This window comes from Pavona decussata, unplaced genomic scaffold (genome assembly GCF_977016875.1).
Source record: "Pavona decussata unplaced genomic scaffold, jaPavDecu1.1 SCAFFOLD_9, whole genome shotgun sequence".
Classification (NCBI taxonomy): Eukaryota; Metazoa; Cnidaria; class Anthozoa; order Scleractinia; family Agariciidae; genus Pavona; species Pavona decussata.
The window spans coordinates 2,973,040-2,993,566 of NW_028145432.1; the positions used below are offsets into that span (position 1 = coordinate 2,973,040).

At 37.5% G+C, this 20,527-nt stretch overlaps 1 protein-coding gene across 3 annotated transcripts; it reads right to left on the reverse strand.

Annotated features, from left to right (window-relative positions):
* Positions 1–2,423: 2,423 nt before the first annotated feature.
* Positions 2,424–20,484, reverse strand: LOC146488564 (cation channel sperm-associated targeting subunit tau-like). Of its 3 annotated transcripts, XM_085118493.1 has the most exons (15): positions 20,360–20,484; positions 18,173–18,264; positions 17,673–17,858; positions 16,597–16,725; positions 16,449–16,496; positions 16,291–16,359; positions 13,303–13,394; positions 11,249–11,343; positions 10,719–10,782; positions 8,511–8,595; positions 5,406–5,538; positions 4,670–4,740; positions 3,674–3,695; positions 3,470–3,591; positions 2,424–2,764 (listed from the first exon to the last, which is right to left on the reverse strand). In XM_085118493.1, the coding sequence occupies exons 1-15, from the start codon at positions 20,388–20,390 to the stop codon at positions 2,627–2,629; spliced, it is 1,377 nt and encodes a 458-aa protein (XP_084974619.1). In that variant the 5' UTR covers positions 20,391–20,484; the 3' UTR covers positions 2,424–2,626. The 3 variants fall into 3 exon arrangements, with proteins under 3 accessions (XP_084974619.1, XP_084974627.1, XP_084974634.1); XM_085118501.1 differs by lacking the exon at positions 16,449–16,496; XM_085118508.1 differs by lacking the exon at positions 16,291–16,359.
* Positions 20,485–20,527: the final 43 nt, after the last annotated feature.

Below are 20,527 nucleotides of genomic sequence, written 5' to 3' on the forward strand. Positions count from 1 at the left end.
GTTTTATTCATTTTATTGGATGAAAGTTAGATTTAGCGTTATTTAAGCTTCAGAATCGACAGTATTTTATTTCCCATACAAAGTCTAAATTGCAACCCAATACCGCTTGCTCTCAAAGGTCATCGTCCCACTATAATTAATTATTACACGCTCTCTAGTGACGTGAGCTTGCGCTGCCTGTGGTTTGTTCAACAAAGGATGTACAATGAATGGAGCACGTCCTATCCTTCATTCAACACAATTGTCACGTATGGAACAAACGTGTCACGCCTTATGTTGGAAAACAAATATTTTACACTCAGATCGGGGCAATTGGCGATCTGTGAAACAAAAAGGCTGTTGTAGACAGTCATCCTTCACTTCCGACTTGTTGACTGAAAACATGACGCGTTATTTTATACGTCATAATGTTGTCGACACCGTTGTCCTGTGGCACGTCTCCTTTTCTTTGTTTTTTTTTTGTTTCGTTTCATAGCTAAAAGCTTCAAGCACGTTCAAGCTTTCCGCCACAATTAAGAAAAGAGCCAAACACTTGTGCTAACAAATCCAGAAGAATTAATTTACGTAAATACCCAGGAAATGCATAGCAATGTCAAAACAGAAGGGACTCTCAAATTTGTGTTTTTCCTTGTAATGGCCGACCAATCAAAATGTAAAAAAAGAAAAAAATCAACAGGAGGTAGTACAACTTTACTCAGCATCTCTTGGGTTGGGTAAGATATTTTTGTTATGCGGACTTTGTTGGGGGGATTACAACAAACGCAAGCCAGGGTTGTCATTTTTATGTCAAACAATGGTATCAGTTTTGAGGACTTTTGGGGGTTGTTTTCTAGCCCATTGGACCGTTTTTGGTCAGGGTGTAGCCTAAAACAATTTTTTTTTGTTCTAACCATTTCATGTCATTCTCACAAATACCTGTCACTGGTATACCTGAGTATCCACAGTCCGAATGTTTAAACGTACAAATAAATGGAAATGGAAATATAAACATACCCTGCCAGCAGGGGTTTCTTTAAAATCTTGTAGCATGTACGAAGTCGTTCGCTTCTCTTGTATTTCACGCAGCCGGTGATACAAGCCGACTACGCGAAATACAAGAGACGCGAACGAAAAGATTGCCAGAAAGAAAACTCTGCTAGTAGCAGGCCGGTAATGAAAACAATCAGCATAGTATTACAAATGATTCCCGTCTCCAAATCAAAGGTGATAACGAGGGAATTAACACGTCCGTGAAGCACGAGGTATTCTTAACAAATGTTGCTCCTGTATTTTATTTATAAATTTAAAACAGCGGAACATCGCGAAGCGTACGAGTATCAATTACAAACCTTATCGTCAGCGCTATTTATGTTCTGGTTATGTAATGCCGGTAAGTGTAAGATTACAAAGTGTTCTCAGTCGGTTCATCAAGAAAACAGAAAGGCAAACAGACTAAAAGCTTTCCTTAATGAAACCTGTTTGGTAAAAATTGACAATCAAACCTTTAATTTTTTTTGTGAGGTAGATTTCCAGGCAAAGGTTCGACGAAGTCTGCAGCGTCGCGCGCCAGTTACCTCTAGTTTCCTCTTCGCATTGAATTATTCAATCTGTCCGTCAAAGCGTAATTTCTTCGCCGTGAACTCTCCAATTTCAACCGTTTTAACTGTGGAGTACTTGTTAGAAGTTATTCTTTCGATTTACCTCTTCAAAAAGGCTTCTTTTCTTTCTGAAAACGGCATGTAGGAGCCCCAGATTGTGGCTGTGACGTCACACAGGTAGGGATAAGTCGGTCCTGACATACGCTCAGAAAATGCATTCTGATTGGGCCGTTTTTGTTAAAGACAATTGAAGGACAAAAGAGGACAAAAACTCCCTTCTAGGAGAGAACAGGCTTTAATCCAGGTTTAATTAATTTATTCATTGCAGTTCGTGACTATGATGAAGCGAAAAAAAAAAAAAAAAAAAAAAAAAAAAAAAAAAAAAAAACCCGACGACGAAATAGATACGCCACCGAAACCTTGACGCGGTCTGCCCTCGTAATTATTTCAAACTAAACTATATTTCAGCTGAGCTCCTTATACATGTACTCGCTTCATTTCAGTAAAGCACTCCCATTTCAGGCTTTTACTGACATCAGTCTTGCTGTATTAAAGATCACTAAATGACAGCTGAATTTATTTTAGTGTTTAACATTGAACTTGTCCTTACAATACCTTACATGTACATGTACGTATTGACTGTTACAACATAAGCACATGTACATTATCAACCAGACAGATCAACAGAATGATGACAATAGTCAATAACCAGGAGTCATTCTGACAACCAATACATTGATTCTTTGCATTATAAAAACTAAATTATATTTTGCTTTTAGCCAGTTCATTTGTAATAATAACAACAAAGCAACAAAACAGCAACAACAACAAGAAATTTAGACAATATCAAACAAACCTTGCCAACAGGCAAATATTTCATTTATTCAATAATATTTCCAGATAGTCGCAACTGTCAATGGCATACAAACTATGTCAATCAATCAGCGTCAACAGCAAAAGTGAACCAAGACTAAAATTTAGTTTTTTGTTTGCCTAAAGATAAACAGGTGGTACAAAGTTTCCGTCCCATTCCATTGGAACAAAACCAGCTAAGGAATTGATCGTTTGTCAGCAGTCTTCCTTTTGTGAGAAGGGTTGGGCGCTATAACAGCAGTTCGTCGGCCACGTGACAATGCTGCAGCTATGATGTCGGCTTCATCTTCAGATTCTGGATCATCATCACTCCCCTACAAGATGAAAGATCATTACTTTAATTCCAAGAGCCAAACGTATTCGGTATAAGTTCTTGGAGAGTTTATGACATTGCATTCGATAATTTTCTATTTCCTAAAGACCATTTCAAATTACAAAGTGCGTGTAAGGTAATCCAAGAATGTCTTGAATTCCGGATTCTATGCAGTGGATTCGGGATTCCATTGTCTGGATTCCGGTTGGAAAATGGCCAGATTCCAGATTTTAGTTTCCAGTTTTAACCATTTTCGTTGCATATTTTTTTTCCAAAAAACTTTTACAATAGCGGATTTTCCTGTTTGAGTACGTCTTTAAATCATAGTGTACATTTTTATCCAAAATAAAATAAGGTGTATCTGAGGAGAAAATGAGCAGTCTGTAAAGACCGCTGGTCCAACCTTAGTTTTTGAAATAATTTTTAAAACCTGATTTTTTTATGGAGCTGGCCTGCTCCCCTGTAACTGCTATCCGTAATGTTCTTTTTCTCGTCATGTTCAATTTCTTGTATTCCTGGCCCCGCTTGTTAAAAGAGCAGATAACTCTATCAAGTAGATAAATCGTTATTCAAAGGATAAATGCACTCCAACCAATACATTTTGCCCCCTAAATAGCTACTTATCCGCTTTTTGAACAACTGGGACCTGGTGGAGATGCACCAGACAGTAAAAATAGGCATTTTAATGTAGTTTGATGTTTCTTACCTGGATGCTCATTTGTGGCGCATGTGAGGTTTCTCTGGATGTTCTCCCGTCATTTGATAAACTGTGAACAGGTTTAACTTGTTGTTGCAGACCACGTAATCCTGGAACCTCAATTACTTCACCTTGGAGAAACAAAACTCACATTGAAAGAAAAAAAAAAAAAAGAAAAAACACGGAACCACTGCACTAACACAACTCTCTCACCTGTACTTGTCTCTTCGTCATTCTAAAAAGAAAGTACAATAGCATAGAGTTACTTCAGACACGGTGACACATCAGCAAGCTGCAAAAATTACAGGTTTTGAACTACTCCACCCAGACAACTCGTCGGCGAACTTAGAAAACAAAATTGCAAGAGCATGTTCCAGTAAATTAAAAAAAAAATCAATTTGTACAGGCCGATTTCAGTTATTTCCGCATTTCCGTTAAAATTTGAAGAAGAATAACACATGCCACTTTCTTATTTCTGTCCAACCGCCGGTGTTTTATCATAGCCGAATATTCAAAATGTACATTGAGCTTCAAAGGTGGCTACGATTTTAAAACATTTGTGTTTTAAAACACCTAAAATAAAAGCACGAATAAGTCGAAAAGGTTGCAACTTACGTAAATCGAGATATTTCAAAAAATCCCTTTCAGATTTTTTTTCTTCTTAATCAATAGGACGGTCTGCCAACAAGTTTACTAGGTCGAGTCGTTCAAATCCTAAAAAGTTTCGTTCTAAAGTGTCTGACTAGATTTCGAGATAATCGACATTATTTAAAATGAAGGGCTTTTCCTTACCGTCGCTATGGTAACAGCTAGCGCTTGGAAACCAACAGAAAAAGAAATTTTGATCATAGCTTGAAAAGGTGTTGAAGTGCGAGGGAAATAGAAGCAATGATTGCATACAAAATTTTGATTTAAAAAGGTCCACTCGGAGTCTAGGAAAACTGTGGCGAAACTCCTGGTGTTTCGATACAGATTTTGAGGGATCATACCTCTTTTCAAACGGCTATTTTGTTTATCGTCGTCATACCCATATCGATTTTCCCAAAAGGTCATTTGAGACAAACTTCAATCCATAGCCAATGACTACCATGACTGAATTTCACATCGATCAGCATCAGAGGAGACTAGCCAATAGCCGGTTGAAAATGTGATAAAACTTTGAATACCGCCATCGTCAATCAAATGTTTAGGTACGAAGTAATTCCTTACCTCTGTTGTTCCAGTGATGGCTGAAGTTGAAGCGCCGTCAGCAGCCTGCCTGTCAGTATCTTGAATGAGCTCTAAACAAAAGGGAATATGTCACCAATAATTACTAAGACTGTTGAAAAGCTACAAGCCCCAGTGTTCCAAATTTGCTTCCTCTTTGAGGATTTCATTCTCAGCAGTATTAAAACATTGTTTTCGGTTCACAGAAACGGGGATATTCAAAATTGGTTTTGGAAAGTGCTGTTTCCTTTGTCTAATGTGGATGAGATTAAACGGAAAGCCTTGAAAAATCTCACGTCATACTGACGTCCTAGCCGAAAACAGAAGAAAAATGCCATTTTTACTCGTGAATGCGCGCATGCGCAATGAACGAGTTATAGCGATGGTTTAAAGCGATGGTGGGGTTTTCAGTTGGCGGGTTGTTAACTGGTATGCGTAGTGAATGAGTGATCAAAATGTAGAGGAATTTCACTCTGGCGCTGGTCGAAATTAGCCAATTTGCGTTTTCGGAAGGAAAACACACTTCTTGGAAACAGTCAATCGAAAGAGGAACTTCTAAGAAATGCTCGACAGTTTCAACAGCGGAAATCAAGCATTAACGGCGAAGAAATTTTTGTTCGATTTGTGGTTTTATTAGCCCGATGAGCGGGCGGATCTCAAATCAACTTTTAATCCGCGGAGTTCCTTGGTAATGTTCCAGTGTTTCTTGGAATACAACACACAGTTTATTAATAATTACCAGGAGCTGCAGCCATAAATGTCATGTTAGCCATCTGCGCCAGGGCACCTGTCAATCCAAACTGAGTGACGTCACCAAGATTTTCCACTGATGAGCCTTCTGAGTCAATCTCAGGCATTGAACCATGCACATCCTACATGGAAATAAATACTGCTCAGCCGAGTGGCCCATTTGCTTCTGCATACATGCGAGTAGCAGGCAACTTTAAGTGAAATTCGGAGTGCTAACGGAAGCAGTAGCACCTTTGAAAGACTACAAACTCTGGAAAGGTAATCTGAGTGAAACCAAAAAAAGAAATAGGCCATTCCCGAGTTGCTTTAAACCTCATTATGAAAGCGAGGCTAAGTTTTTATTATGAAAATTAGTTTTCATTCATATGCAAACAAAACTAATTTTCATATGAAAAGCTTTTGCACTTAGCCTCGCTTTCATAATGAGGTTCACAGCAACTCGGAAATGGCCTATTGCACCTCCCTCGACCTCCGCATCGGATCACTGTCGCCCTAACCCACACGCCAGCTACATGGGAGCAGGTCGGGATAATTTACGTATTTAGGTCCCTGCAAATTTTGCGGCTGAGGCTAAACTGTTCTTAGATGTTCTTAGCTATCTGCTATGGTATTTCCATAAATCATTGCGCACCTGTCAAAGAGCATTGTGCGGCTTACTGTTCTGCTGCGTACAAGATATCTTGCCAACCAACTCTTAGCATTTGAGTTAAATGGACTTACATCGATTAAAGACCTACATTTTAGTAAGCCCGTATCCATACAGTGCTCTTTTTTAAATAGGGCCTTAAAGGGGAAGAATCATGGGGTTTTTGATATCTTTTGTTAAAAATGATGAAATAAGACCTTCAATCACCTGCCAAATAATTCTAGAATGACGAGAAGAACGAAATCAACTCAATTCTTGAAAGAAACAACTTTTGATCTGTTCTAGCACATTTTGGAAACAAATATGCGAGAACTTGAAAAACATTAGCCTAGTCATTTTCAAGTTTCAATCCAAACCGGCCTACTGTCTCTAGCCAGAGGCACTGATCGACAGTTTTATTGCACTGGGGTGATAATTTTTAACAAACTTGACAATTATTTCGTTGTTTCTGCTGACAGTCAAACATTTTTGGGTTTTGAAATGACAGCAAATTTTCCTGATACTTCCCCTTTAATGGGTCCACGTGTTTGCGGCTAGCAGAAACAGCAGTCGGGCTAACAGCAGGTGTAAGTCCCAGAATGTCATAATTTGTTTAAAAAGAGATGACTATGCTGTGGTAGAACTTCATTGGCTCCGATTGTGCTTTTGACAGCTGGCGTGATTATGGGAGATGCAAAAACCTTTACAAGAATCACACTTCACAAGTTTGGTTTGGTAGTGTCGTTGCATGGACCACATTGGCGAGCAATGGTTAAGATGGCCGAACACATTTTTCCAGTATACAGGTGTTAGTAAACATTATTTGAAAACTACGTACTTCTGAGAACCCGAAATTAGCATGGTGCAAGATTAACTAAGAAGGAATAAATTTTGATACTTCTTGTTGAGCAAGGTGCCGTTGCCATGGCAACGCAGCAAGCTATTAACCGTCCACAAATAATGTTTTTCCTTAATTTTTTAAGAAAATGCACTCGTTAGATTTTTTCCATTTTTGTGTCCAGAAAAACTCACAAAATACTGACATAGTGACGCTGCTTTCATGTAATTTCAACAGAGAGATCTCCTGTAAATGTTGGTTTTGCAGTTTAATGTTTTTTGAAGTAACCCTCTTTTGGTTTTTGCTTTTGGTTTGTAGGCGTGTTACGCTTTTAGAAAACTACTGTTTTGTCAAATTTCACGAAATTCTAACGAGCGGTTCCTTAGAAAACAGTTCATTTTGCATGCGTGGCTTTTAATTTGGGTTTTCTCAGCAGAGATGAAAAGCGTACAAAAAGGCTTAGCTCATTGCGAACTCACTTTCTTTGTTCGGCGATAAATGAAGAAGGATTCACAAACGAGAAACTGAGTTATTTTAAGAGCAAAACTTACCTTTGTGGTCCATTTGGTACAAAATCGAGGGATCGATAGTATTTGCTTATCACAACCCTAGCAGGCGCTTATAGTATCACTAACAGAATCTGTAAAGCACGCGCAAACTGTGTTCGGCCACCTTAAGTGACATTTCGACTAACGGTGGTGGTCGATTCATGTTATCTTCTAGTTTTCCTCTTTTTCTTAAAAATCCTAGCGAGGTAACCAGTTCTGAGTCTGGCCAATGAAAAACGTAGCTTTGGTTGTCGCTGAGTTAGCGGAAAAACTTGTCCGTGAAAAGAAGTGGAACCTTGCTGCGAAATCCTAACAAGCATATTTTTTGTCACCGCCTATACATTTGGTTCGCAGGCTCAACTTGTTGTTAGACCGTTTGCGAATTTCAACGGACCAAAATGCACAATAAACACTATAGGTCTAACTTTTGCTACTTTTATCAGAACAATACTGGGACAGGTGTTTCAGAAGAAGCTGGCATATTAGGCTCTTTCCATAGCCATACAGTTTGTAGAAACCCGACCATGCATATCTTTCCTATCGACGATGGAGCTTCGCACAGTTCTCGGTAGTTTCATTTAAATGCAAGGAAGGACTTGATAACCCTTTCTAGGCATCCTAGCGCTTTCATTAATTGTTTTCCACCATTAATTAGAGCTACATGTGATAAAACACGCAAAAAGAAATGATCAACTTGTTCTTTGTGGCTTTACTACTTGATCTTTGCAGTTGTCAGCTATGCGTTTTCACTTCTGTTAGTGTGAAGTAATAGCCTCTTGTGTGTTATCCAATCATTGCATAGTCCAGATAGTTACTGTTTGCTCACGCTATGCGTGCCCCAAACACAAAACGAATGGTTAAAATAGAACGTTCTTAAATGACTTCAGCCTGGGGCACTCAGAGCCTGGAGAATGTTCTTAAAAATATTGGTTTATCTTAGCCTCAACGTTTTGGTAAAAAAAGGTTCTTATGGACTGAAAGAGGGTAATTTCTTTAATGGGGGCCTGATATGGATGCTGACTGGACCACGAGAGGTTCATAAGGCAATGAGGACCCAAATTTCTTAATAAAACACCAACAAACCTTCTCTTGTAGCAGCCTTTTTAAATAATGGATCCTCCTACTTCTTACAGTGAGTTGAGAATAATCAGAATGCAGCTGACTTAATCTACAAAAACAACAGATATAGAGCTGGTGTAACTCAGTTTCATTACTACCAATACAAAAATCAAGATTTTTTTACAGATCAAAGGATCCTGCGAACCAACTCGTGAATGCGGATGACACCTCAGTAATTGAAATTAAGACACTCCACTACCTTGAAAGCTAAAAGATATGATATCTTTGCCCGACTTTAACGAAAAATAACTATTCTTGTACTAAAATGATTGTAAACTTATTCCCTACACATTGAAAAAGGTTATTCTGATGCGCCGATTAAAAAATCTCCACGTTCTTTTTTATTCAAAGTTTATGCCGACACTTCACTAATTGAATTTAAGACACCGCACTTTGTGGAAAAAAGGAAAAAACTTATAACTTTGCTCAGATTTAACGAAAAATCTCTATTCTTGCACTAAATGTCGTCAAATTATTCTCTACAGATTGAATAAGATCATTCTGATGCGCCGTAAAAAAATTCTCGTGTTTTTTTTCCCACTAATTGAATTTAAAACACTGCAGTTCTTTCAAAAGTGAATAAAACCACAAATCAAACAAAAATTTATTCGCTTAATTTCCAATGTGGAAACTGTCGAGCATCCCTTAGAAGTTTCCACTTTCGATTCACCGTTTCCAAGAGGTGTGTTTCCCTTCGGAAAACGCAAAATTGGCTAATTTCGACCAGCGCAATTCACTGCACATGTCTGAAAGTTAACAACCCACCAACCAAACCAACCAACCAATCCCAACCAAGTGAATACCTCACAATCCAAACCATCGCTTTCCATCGCTATAACTCGTTCACTGCGCATGCGGGCTTTCACGAGTTAAAAACGTATCCGACATGGTTTTCTGTATAGTAGGGTTGTCAGATTTAAACCTTGAACTTGTGACCAGACCAAACGGTGGTTATGTGGAATGTCTTTAATCCATTTAGCTTTTACAGTGATCGGTGCAATAAGATAAATGAACAGAATTATTGTAACTCTCTCTGTCTCTTGTAATTTGACTTAGCATATACCTGTTAGTGCAGATTTAGTATTAGTCGTTTTTTGCATTTTTTGATTCATTGTTTTCACAGATTCCTACTATAATAAGAAAACAAACCTCTTCATCATCAAAACAATTAAACATTTAAGTGGGAGTAAGGAATCATTGAGTTTGGACTTGAGTTCGATCTTCGAGTTGAAGAACTTTCGAGTTGGAGTTTTGGACCGAGTTGTTAGAAGCATTTTTGCTAAAATCAATCTCTGATAACGTAATTTTCGCTTTTTCAGTTCGGTACACGTGCAACGCGTGCAAGCATGCTTTCCGTCCTTGTTACTGTTCTTGTGCGTTGGCGTTCGTTTTCTTTCAAGACAAAGCTGTAGATCAGCTTGCGTCGCTAGTAAAAATTAGGATTTGCCAGTTTGGAATTACTACCACAGGCTGTTCGGGAATAAGGCCTGCGCTCACTTGGATAACTGACGGAAATTATTGAACCTATGCAAGAATTAAATTACCAACAAGTTACCTCTGTTGGTGGGGGGGGGGGGGGGGGTGGGAGGGGGTTAGGGGGCCTCACTGATACCACCCCGTGGAAGAAGGGGGGATGGTTCCATGTGAAAGGGAAGGGGACGCTCGTTGTCTCGCTTACGGATGTAAAATCACGGAATTTGGTCTTACTTAAAAAGGATGAAGCGCAAATATTTTTGGCCATCATTTAGGGTTGCACGTGGAGACACACAAAATAAAAAAAAAAAACGACATGATACCACTCGAATAAATAGATAAAGCTCTAGCCACATTGGCCTCTTTTAATTTAGCTTTTAATGCCCGAGTAAAAATATGTGACATCACCATGCAAATTTGACTTGAAGTTTTGATTAACAATAGAAATTAAAAACAGTTGAACATGCAACTAGAAAAATGTAATTTGGCTGTAATATTACTGAGATTCAATTAGGAACTGTAAATTATACTGGAAATGTAGATGGATAAATTAAAAATGTATCACCTGTGTCTACTGGTGAGGAGCACAATATTACAAGTGTTTCCTTCAGCTATAGGTGTCCATATACTGTCTGCCTGTTTATGTGGTCACAGTAAATGTCTAGCTTTTAACCTCACTGCCACTAAGTGTTCATGTACCTTGTAAGTTTTGGCTGAAGGTGAGGTCTTGACTCGGTGTCAGATGGTGTAAAATAAGTCTTGGCTGGAAAAAAATATTTAAAAAATTGTAAGAAAATTCCAGGAGGTAGAGGTCACAAGTAACATTAACTTGATATGATTTAATATACATTGTATATTTTACCTCATGTCCCCCCCCCCCCCCCCCAACTTCCCTAGCCATAAAGCATTAAGTTCATTTCTTTACAAGATACAAGTACTCATATCTGCACCAGAAGGGTCGTGAGAGACTTGCAACAAGATGATGAGGGGCTGTTAGGTTGTGATTCGTTTTAAGTGACAATCTACAGTAAGCATTATATAAAGCATTGTAATATAGTTTACATTAATTTTGAGAATGGATTTGAGGCCTAGGGTGCATGTTAGCTTCAAAAAACGTCCAATCCCTCTGCATTCACATTTTGTTCTGGCATAATTTTTCAAGCGGTAAGCCACTAGGGACAATTTTTTTCAGTGGACAGCAGGTTGAAGTGTGTCGCTGATTAACTTACTATAATAGGGACTGATTTCTGGCTCTAAGTTAGTGACCTTCTCTTTAAAAGTAATGATATTTGGATGTGGCACCTTCTTGGGAGCAAAAACAACTCTGCAAATAAAGAAAATAACAAGTTGTTGTCAAGGGTAATAAATCTCTTTGGAAAGAAAGTGTCTTTAGCATGTATTAATCTTAAGCTGTGGTTAAAGAAAGTTCATTTCATACAGAAAGAGGGGGTGGGGTGTTTTGAAGATTGTTAGGGGGAGGGCTGAAATTTTTTGACTTTATGTTAGGTGTGTGTGTGTGTGTGTGTGTGGGGGGGGGGGGGGGAAGACCTTTCTCCTGGCATAGATTCAGTGGCAATGACAAACTTGAATGAGATATTAAAGTCTGACACTTCAACATCATACTCATCTTAGCCATTGTCACTTTCATCTTTGGAGGAGCCTGACTAATGAACAGAGACACCCTCCTTTATAATTTTGTTTTGGGGATTTTTTATCAGCAACATTTTGTCATCCAACATGATCTCACTGTGACATAACTCTAGTGACTCAGGTTACATAAGAAACATCATGACATCAATTTGGTGTCTCCCACAATTTTGGCACACAATTTCTGGTCTTTGTATAATGCTCACAAGCTAAGGCTGCATTTCCAAGGGTTTAATAACAATTCCATAATACTTTGTATGCCGACTTTCTTCTTAAGACTTTTTGTTATATTTTAAACTTTTTCTCCTATGCTCTTTCCATCTCCTCTTCTCTATTTCCCTTTCTTCAGCTACAGCTGTGCCATGGTTAATTGTATACAAGTAGTACTCATATATTTACAGTAGTAAAAAATGTAATTGTGTTGTTTCATTTATAGTGGAAGAGCACTTAGGTACCCAAGCTAGTTTATAAAATGCAAGCAATGAATAAATGCCTAACTAATACAACATTACGCACAAAGGAGCTCAATGCAATGCCACCCTGAGCTGCAGAGAAGGCCACTGACCATTGCTAAGACTGGGAACCCAGGAACCTAAGCAGCTGACCACTTACAGTAGAGAAGTGGATCCTAAAGGGCTGAAAACAACCATGGCATTCACTGTGAAAATGCCTGGATAACCCAACTGCCAAAAGACGCTAACCACTTAACACCAACGAAAACAAACTAAAACACTCAAGATGCTAACACGCAAACCATCACTAAATGCCACCTAGGCAAGAGTTCTGGACCCCACAACAAGGACATGAGAGACTGCCAACAAGTTTGCTCCTCGTACTTAGCTATCTAATGTTAAATTGCATTTAACTGTATTAAAATTTTCTGTTCACCTGGACTTCGCACCGGTAGCTTTGTTCTGTGTACTTTTAAAACATGTTCACTCCAGGGAAATAAGTTCTCTTTCAAACCGGCCACCGTGTGGCAATTTAAGGTGACTAAATTTATGTTATTGAACTACAGTGAGGTCCCTATTGGAAAAATATTGGAAAAAAAGCTTTTGGAAGTTTATGGACTGAGCCGAAGGCAAGGTCCATTAACTTGCAAAAAAGGATGGGATGTCTCCAATACGGACCAAACAAGCTAATTCAATTATGTTTTGATTATATAGCCTTTCCCATTGTTGCCTACTCATGAGTCTGCATGAAACTTGTTTATGTTCTCAGTCTGTATAATAAAATTAGTTGCTCTTGTAGTAAAACTCCAACATGATGGTTTCAACAGTTCCTATAGCTTCATTTAAAACAGTTTAATTGCTTTGTTTTTGTCAAAATATTTTATTGAAACACTTTGCTCCCTTCAAACGTATGTTCGTTATAACTCAAGACCTGACCGTTCAGGGAGCCAATCAGATTGCTTCTTTTCAGCGCAGATTAGTTCAGCTATATAGTAATAACCTGCATTATGGAATGTTTTTGGTACATGCTGGAGCTGGTAAACAGTCAGGGATAAAACACACATCAAATCTAAGTAATCTACTTTTTTTCTCCTCATTTGTACTCACTACTTAATAAACTACTGACATCAGGGGTTCTGTTGTTATAAAATGTCTGCCTATAGTAACTACACTATGTACACTACCCTGAACTGTTCCCTGATGAGCTCGAGGGAAGTTCCAAGTGTGGAAATGCACTTTGCTGCAGGTAATACCTCGGAGGATGATGGCTCTCAAGCTAAAAGACAAGCAGACTACCTGACATAAAGTGAAATGCAAACCTTCACATATACTGCACATACAAACCCAAATAATTTTTTTATTTATATAGGTTGCTAATCAAGCAGTGCTTACTGTTCATACAATTAGTTAATATTACTTTAAGGTATATTACACAGTGTACCAACTATCCCAGTGTTTTGAATTCAAGGAATGGGCTTGGGTTTTCTACAAGACTATTGCAAATCTTTTGGCCTTGAAATTCAAATCAATATTTCACTTAGGCCTTAGATCTCTAGACACCCATTTATAAAACTGATTACTTGTAGTTTACTTTTGACAGGATCAAAGATCCTTTCCTCACATTGAAATTTCAGTGAACCTAAGTATTTAATTTGTAATTCATTTTCATTAAAATCTGAAGCTTTCAATTATTAAGTGAGCAGGAATAGCACTTCAAATTCATGTCTGGAAATTTATTTGTTTCATTTCCTCAGTTTATCCAATCTTATAAGATAATTTCTACATTGTTCTTCTTCACATAATTTGAATAGTACAGTCAAACCTCTCTAATACTGCCACCGAAGGGACAGAGCAAAGTGTCCGTATTAGAGAGATGTCCGTTTTATAGAGGTCATAAATATTACGTCATTTTAAAGGCTCCATTGATGGTATTAAATGTTCTTTAAGTCAAAACTGGCCCAAAGAAGTCTTTGAGGTGCATTTAAAATTATTGTTTAAAGAGGGTTTGGGACTTATGAGACATTTTCTTGCAAAGCCAGGGACCAATGGAGTTGTCAACGTATATGGGAAGGCAGTTAGTCGGGGGCAGAGGATACGGCATGGAGATCCCATGTGAATATGCATGTATTTTCACTGGACCGCACAAACTCATTGAGCGTTTAGAGAAGTGCTTGGATCTTACAGAAAACCCAGCTGTCCGTAAAGATAGTCTTTCAAGTGAAAATGTTGAGAAGAAAAGAAGAAGAAAGGAAAGCAACAACTGGAGAGTCTTCAACGAATAAGAAATCCTGCATGATGACAAATGACAATGACATGTCGATATATAATTTTTACTGATTGAAAACAAATGATACTGTTATCGTATGAACGATGAGACAATTGATTACACTTTGATATGTAACGACAAACAGGAAATCGTGTTGAATAACAACTGTTATTACTGGAGTGTCCATAATAAAGAGGTTAAGTTTGTATGAATTTTCTCCCTGGGGCCGAGATTTTGTGTCCGTTGTCTGTATTATAGAGGTTATTTTTACAAAGAATGTATGGGCATTTTCCCGGGACCAAGTGAACTGTCCGTAATAGAGAGGTGTTAGTAAGGAGAGGTTCGACTGTATATAGTTTTACCATCCACACTTTTAACCCACTTTAACCCCAAAGGTGATGCCGTACATGTATAATGTCTGTATGAACCAATCCACATAGCTCCAGTTCTGTTAATTTTAGTTAACTTTTAGACCACAGCAAGTTCTGAAATTATCAAGGAGTTGAAAAACAAGTTGTACAGATTCAAGATTTGGCACAGCACCCAGTGTCAGGTCACAGCATACTGTACAGGGGTCACAGTCCCTCAAGGCACTAATTTGGGGCCTAAACTAAATATGCAGATGACTTAACTCTCAGTATCCCAATCAAAGCAACAGTTCCAAACTCTTCTGCAATACAAGAGGTCCAGAACATCCAACACTGGGCTAGTGAGAATAGAATGGAATTGAATCTCAGTAAGACCTGGGAAATGGTACTATCAGGGAAGACAACCAAGCAGATGCCCGATCCACTACCTTCTATCAGAAGAAAGCCCAAACTTTAGTTATTAGTTGTCACCTTCAGTCAAGATCCTTTTAACTGGGATGTCCACTCATGTTGATACGTTGTTATGCAAAGCTAGCTCCAGGTTATACATAAGAGTCTGTAAATGTTTTGGTTATTCACTGAATGAGCTGAATGCTTTATTAATAGCTTAATAAATGTCTTCAGTTGATTTTTATATGCTACGGAAGTATGGGGATGTGCATATTTTGAATGTAAATATCTCAGACAAATTGACAATTTCTGTAAGTGTGCTCTAAAATATGGTTATTTAAATAAGTAACTTTACACCTATGAAAGACATTTCGAGTGCCTTATAGAGATAAACCACTGTAAGTGGGAAAAGATCACCAAAGACCCCAATCACTGTCTTTATGAATTTCTTACTCTACAGAGAAAAAGGATATTACGTGATCACGGCCAACATTTCATTCTTCCTTATGAAAAAAATAAAAATAAAATAAAAACTGAACATTTTAAGAGAACTTTTATAAATAGGTGCTTACTTGGATTTTACTGATCACTACAGTTTTGATTTTTATTTATTTACACTTTTGTAAACCTTGCACATTTGTTGTGGGTAATCAGTGTTTTTGTTTCATTCATTGTTAATAAAGACTTCTACTAATACTATTTTGAACTCTTCTGATTCTATCTCAAGACCTTCAATATCTGCAGCTAGAGATTGCTAGAATCTCAGCTACAATAATAAATAAATACTATGACAGCAGATTGCCTTGTCTGACAGCCGTTCGCAATTTATAGCACGATGACTGCGGAAACCATTGTTAAATACACAGCTTGATATATTTTTCTAAAAAGTTTCTATCCATCTTATAAGTGTAGGTCCAAAGCAAACACAATTGTAAGGACTTCAACATTAAAATCCAATCAATAAGTACTTGCCTAATACTTACATGCATTTTAAAAATAACTTTCTCTTTTTTTTAATACTGGTAATCATTTAACACACCCAGGCTTATTGGTCACATATTGCACTGCCAGTGATAATAGGTATAATATAATACATTGCACCAGATAAAGTGATCTCCTCCTAAGAAGAGAGTAATAGTGTCAGGTACCTGATCACACAAGCCATAGCCATATGAACCATATGCAAAGGCAAGCTCAAGTTGTAAATCACCAGCATACTGTCGTGAAAGAAAAAATAACAAGATAACACGCATGGTTTGGGTGCTGTAATTATTATGAACCAAGTCATCTATGCACTGCACTCTACCTGCTTCTTTCTGTTTTGCAACTCAAATATCTCCATAGACCATTGCTTCTACAAGTTAATTAAAAGGCAAAATTTTAGATACATCAACGTAATGAACAGCTTATAATGGAGAAGAATGGGGGACAAGAAATATTCAGCCATCACATACCTTAGCTAACTTGTGCAAGTGAAACTCAGTTTTACCAAGCAATTTGTGTTTTGGGATTGGCTGAAGTTTGTCATAACCCAGGACAGCTATAATAACTTTGTTCACTGGATTAGTCACTTTGGGAGAAATCTGCAACAAAATGCTGACATTTATTATCACTGTTAGTAACATTAATATTAGTTCAATTAAAGAAAGTTTGTAAAAGAAAGAGTGGGGCAGGCTTGGAAATGAGGGTCAGCCAATTTTGCTCAAAATTGGCACACATAGTTACTGTGAGGACTTATGTAATATACCAACGTTTCAGCTTCATTGACCTTATTTGGGCTGAGTTCTAGATAACAGACTTCTGGGGGTCCTCTGAGGCTGATTTTTAGCTTAATTTTGATCACATTTCATTTCTTTGCTTAGAATGCTAGAAAGTTATTCAGTCAAATCAAGAGCCATTATTTGTTAGCTTAACTCTTGAACTTTCTTTTAATTAGCAAAACTCATGGCCCACAGGAATATTTCTGTTGTACATGTCAGTAATCTAAAGTTGTGGCTCTTATTGGCATATAACGACAAACCAGAAATAGCTCAACTTTAAGCCCAACTATCTTTGATGCCCACTTTTGGAGTAACAAAATTTCAACAAAGTCGTAAAGTGTAGCCCTAACTATGTGACAATCAAGAGAAAAATACTAAGGTTAAGCCCTTTTCACTTTAAAGCTATGCCTAAGGAAGATACTGATAAAGCCACTTCCAGTCACATTCCTCTTTGCGTATCACTAAAAGGATGCTCAACGCAAAATGTGCCAGTAAATACAAAATGACCCAGCATTATCTAAGATTATTGCAGTTTAATTAGTTTTCAAGGCCATCAACTAACATTTGCCAGTTAATTATGAGCAAATTCAAAGAGCCCAGTTGTTTCTGTTGCTATGAAGTAGATTGAAAATAAAAAATTAAACAAAAGCATAAAAATAAGAGAAATATTATTCTAGAAAAGAGACTATGTAAGAACTGGCTACTTATAATAGAAAGATAGGCTTGACCATAGTCCATTTGTCGAGTTCCAGAATTCTAATAAGACTTACAGCAACAGGGAAGTTCCTAATCTCATCCCAGACAACACGTCCTTTCTTGAGTGGTGACTGTAGTGATGTACACTTTGTGGTAGACCCAACTGTTATTTGAACATAAATCCCATAATGTTCTGGAGGAAAATTGGCATCCAAATACAGGTTTTGAGCTCCAAAGACATGCACAGCAAACACACCAGTCTGCAAGAAACAAAGAAATCCAGTTGAATGCTGGCAAAGGTACACCACTGTTACCTGAAAGGTGTTGGTGAGAAAACTAAAATAAGTAAACAGCATGTTGCACATAAATAAGAGTTCAAACTGCAGGTGAATTTTGTGAGCAACACAAATATAGAAGGTTAAAAAAAATGAAAGGCAATTTACATTGGACATTTTAGCATTCTTAGCAACTCTGAACTGCATCCACATATATAGATGATGTTAGTTTCTTGAACAGTGTACAGCATCTGCCAGAGAAATATTGGTGACTTAAATTGACAATATTGCACACTTACAGGCAGCGTTGCTTTTTCTTCCAGCAAAGGGTCTTCATCTTGAAACACGCCTTTTTTAACATCTTCTGAACCTTTAAGTTGGGTTCCAAGGCCTTTGATAAAAAAATATATATATTTCTTACATGTAAGTTAGCAGTGCTGTTTAGATACCACCGTTACAGTGTAGATGTTACAGTGATTTAAATTATTTTCTGGCTTAAAAATTTTCAAACCAGTTAAATTTTTATTTTCCTTTGAAACAAAGGGAAATAAAAATCAAACCTGGCTTGAAAATTTTTAAACCAAAAGAAAATTATCAATATCAATTTTCTTTAATATACTGATACAATGATACAACTTAAGGTCTGCCAATAGCTGTTGTCTCAGTGGCTTGATGTGAAATATATGTGTAATTAGTGCTTTAGGTCATTTTCTGTGGTTTTCCCTAAAATGTGGAATGCTCTGCCTCTGTGTAATTTAATTTAATTAATTATAATTTAAGTAACTGCTTTTATTAGATGTTATTTGGGTGATCAGTGTTAAACATGTTTCAATGAAAATTATTTTAAAAAACAGTAAAAATTGGATCTTACAAAAAAAACTTTTAGATATAAATTTCCAGCAACCTTTTGATGTCTTTGTCAGACCTCTGAGCAAAAATAAAAAGGAAGAACAACAACATGCAGGTCATCAGTGATATAAAAATCAACAGATACCCCCCTGCTTAGACTCATATGTACAGCCAGAAAATCAAGAGAATCCGAAGGGCTATACACTTCAATCTCTACGTGAAGGGTGTTTCTGAGAGAGTTTGACATGTCCTCAGCAAAGAAAATATAAGGACCATGTTTAAACTCATTATGTAAAACACTAGGCAACACTTTCAAGAAACTGAAAGGGCGCCCTGCAGTAACTCAGGTCAAGGGAATCGTAAGATATGTAACTTCACCTACATGTATGTCAAAGAAAGTAAGGGATGCTGGAATCCATGAAGTGCAGGACACAAACCAGATGTAAGATCGAACAGTGAAAGTGCAATTTGCAGTTCCAAAAATATCCATAATCCCCCCACGGAAGGTTATTCGTTTTTCACCCCTCATCCCCCCAGGAAATTCCAGTTTAGCTTCATACTTTGCTTTTAAAATTTTGACTTTTAAGACCCCCCTCCCCCTAGGAATTTCCGATGACCTTCCATGGGATGGGTATGGATTTTTTCTGGAACGGCACAATAAGACACCACGCTGAAACAACAGATCATGACATTCAATCATCCAGAATACATTGTTATTTTAGAAAGAAACGTAGATAATAAGCAAGAATGCCTTTTTCTGGAGGCATTACATTCCATCCAATACACAACTCTGTTAACAAACATATACATTTCCAGAGCTGTCAACTCTCGTGGATAATTCGGGAGTCTCCAGATTTTGAACGGTATCTCCCGGTCTCCAGATTTATGTCTGTAATCTCCCGGATAATTGACAAAGTTTGCTATTTGTCATAGACTCGACTTTCTGACAAGAAAATTTGAAATGTTTAGCGTTGTTTCTGCTACTGTTTAATTTCCTGAATTGGATGAAATCCAGTCCAGTTAGCGATTAATCAATTAACCATTACAATTTCTGAAAACAAATTAATGGCTGTCACAAATAAACAAAGTTCTAGTGAAACAAGTGGAACTGTGCTATTAAAGCATGCGCAATAGCATGTGTTGTCCAATTACTTAGGCACGATGGGTGCGCTGTCCTATTAATGCTCAAACCATGGCTGCTGATCATGATAGCCAGATTCAAGAATTTTGCTACAGTTATTATTATTAATATTACCAAAATCAATAATAATCACAAGAACATGACTACAGTAGTCGATTTAGATCGATTTCCGATGTTGTTCAATTAATTAGTATTAATTTTAATCGATTAGTAAAAATTAAGCGAATTATTCGAATTGGTAAAAATTAGTAAATACAGACAGCGGGCTAAAATAGTTTGGACCTACTCGATATAAAATTATACTTAGTCTACACTACAGTTTACATTCTTTTTCTCCGGTTTGCACACTGTAAGACTTCAACTTTTATGCATTTTAACCGACAAATTTAGCTGCCCCGCTGGACGAGTCAAGAAAATCTGCGCATTGTTAAATTCAGAAATTCTTTTCTGCGCCCTGGAGGAGGCCAAGACCGTAGTGAAAACATCTTACCCTTACCTGGTAGGACTTCTGCTAAATCGGAATGCATGGCGTTAAAACTGAGCTTTGAAACTACATAAAAATGACCATAGAAGTCACATTTTTCATTGATCGCTTTGATTACGTGACTTCGACTTCTACGTGACTAGCCAGCTGACAGGAGCCGACAGAGCTTTTTGGTTGAGC

What these genes read in the sequence shown, in the direction of transcription:
- LOC146488564 (XM_085118493.1), bottom strand. Translation starts at nt 20,390, where the DNA reads ATGCATTCCGATTTAGCAGAAGTCCTACCAG. An exon ending in AAGAAAAAGCAACGCTGCCT is followed by an intron (nt 17,859 to 18,172) that starts GTAAGTGTGCAA and finishes TGTTTCTTGCAG; the next exon opens with ACTGGTGTGTTTGCTGTGCA. An exon ending in CGCCACAAATGAGCATCCAG is followed by an intron (nt 2,765 to 3,469) that starts GTAAGAAACATC and finishes TTCATCTTGTAG; the next exon opens with GGGAGTGATGATGATCCAGA.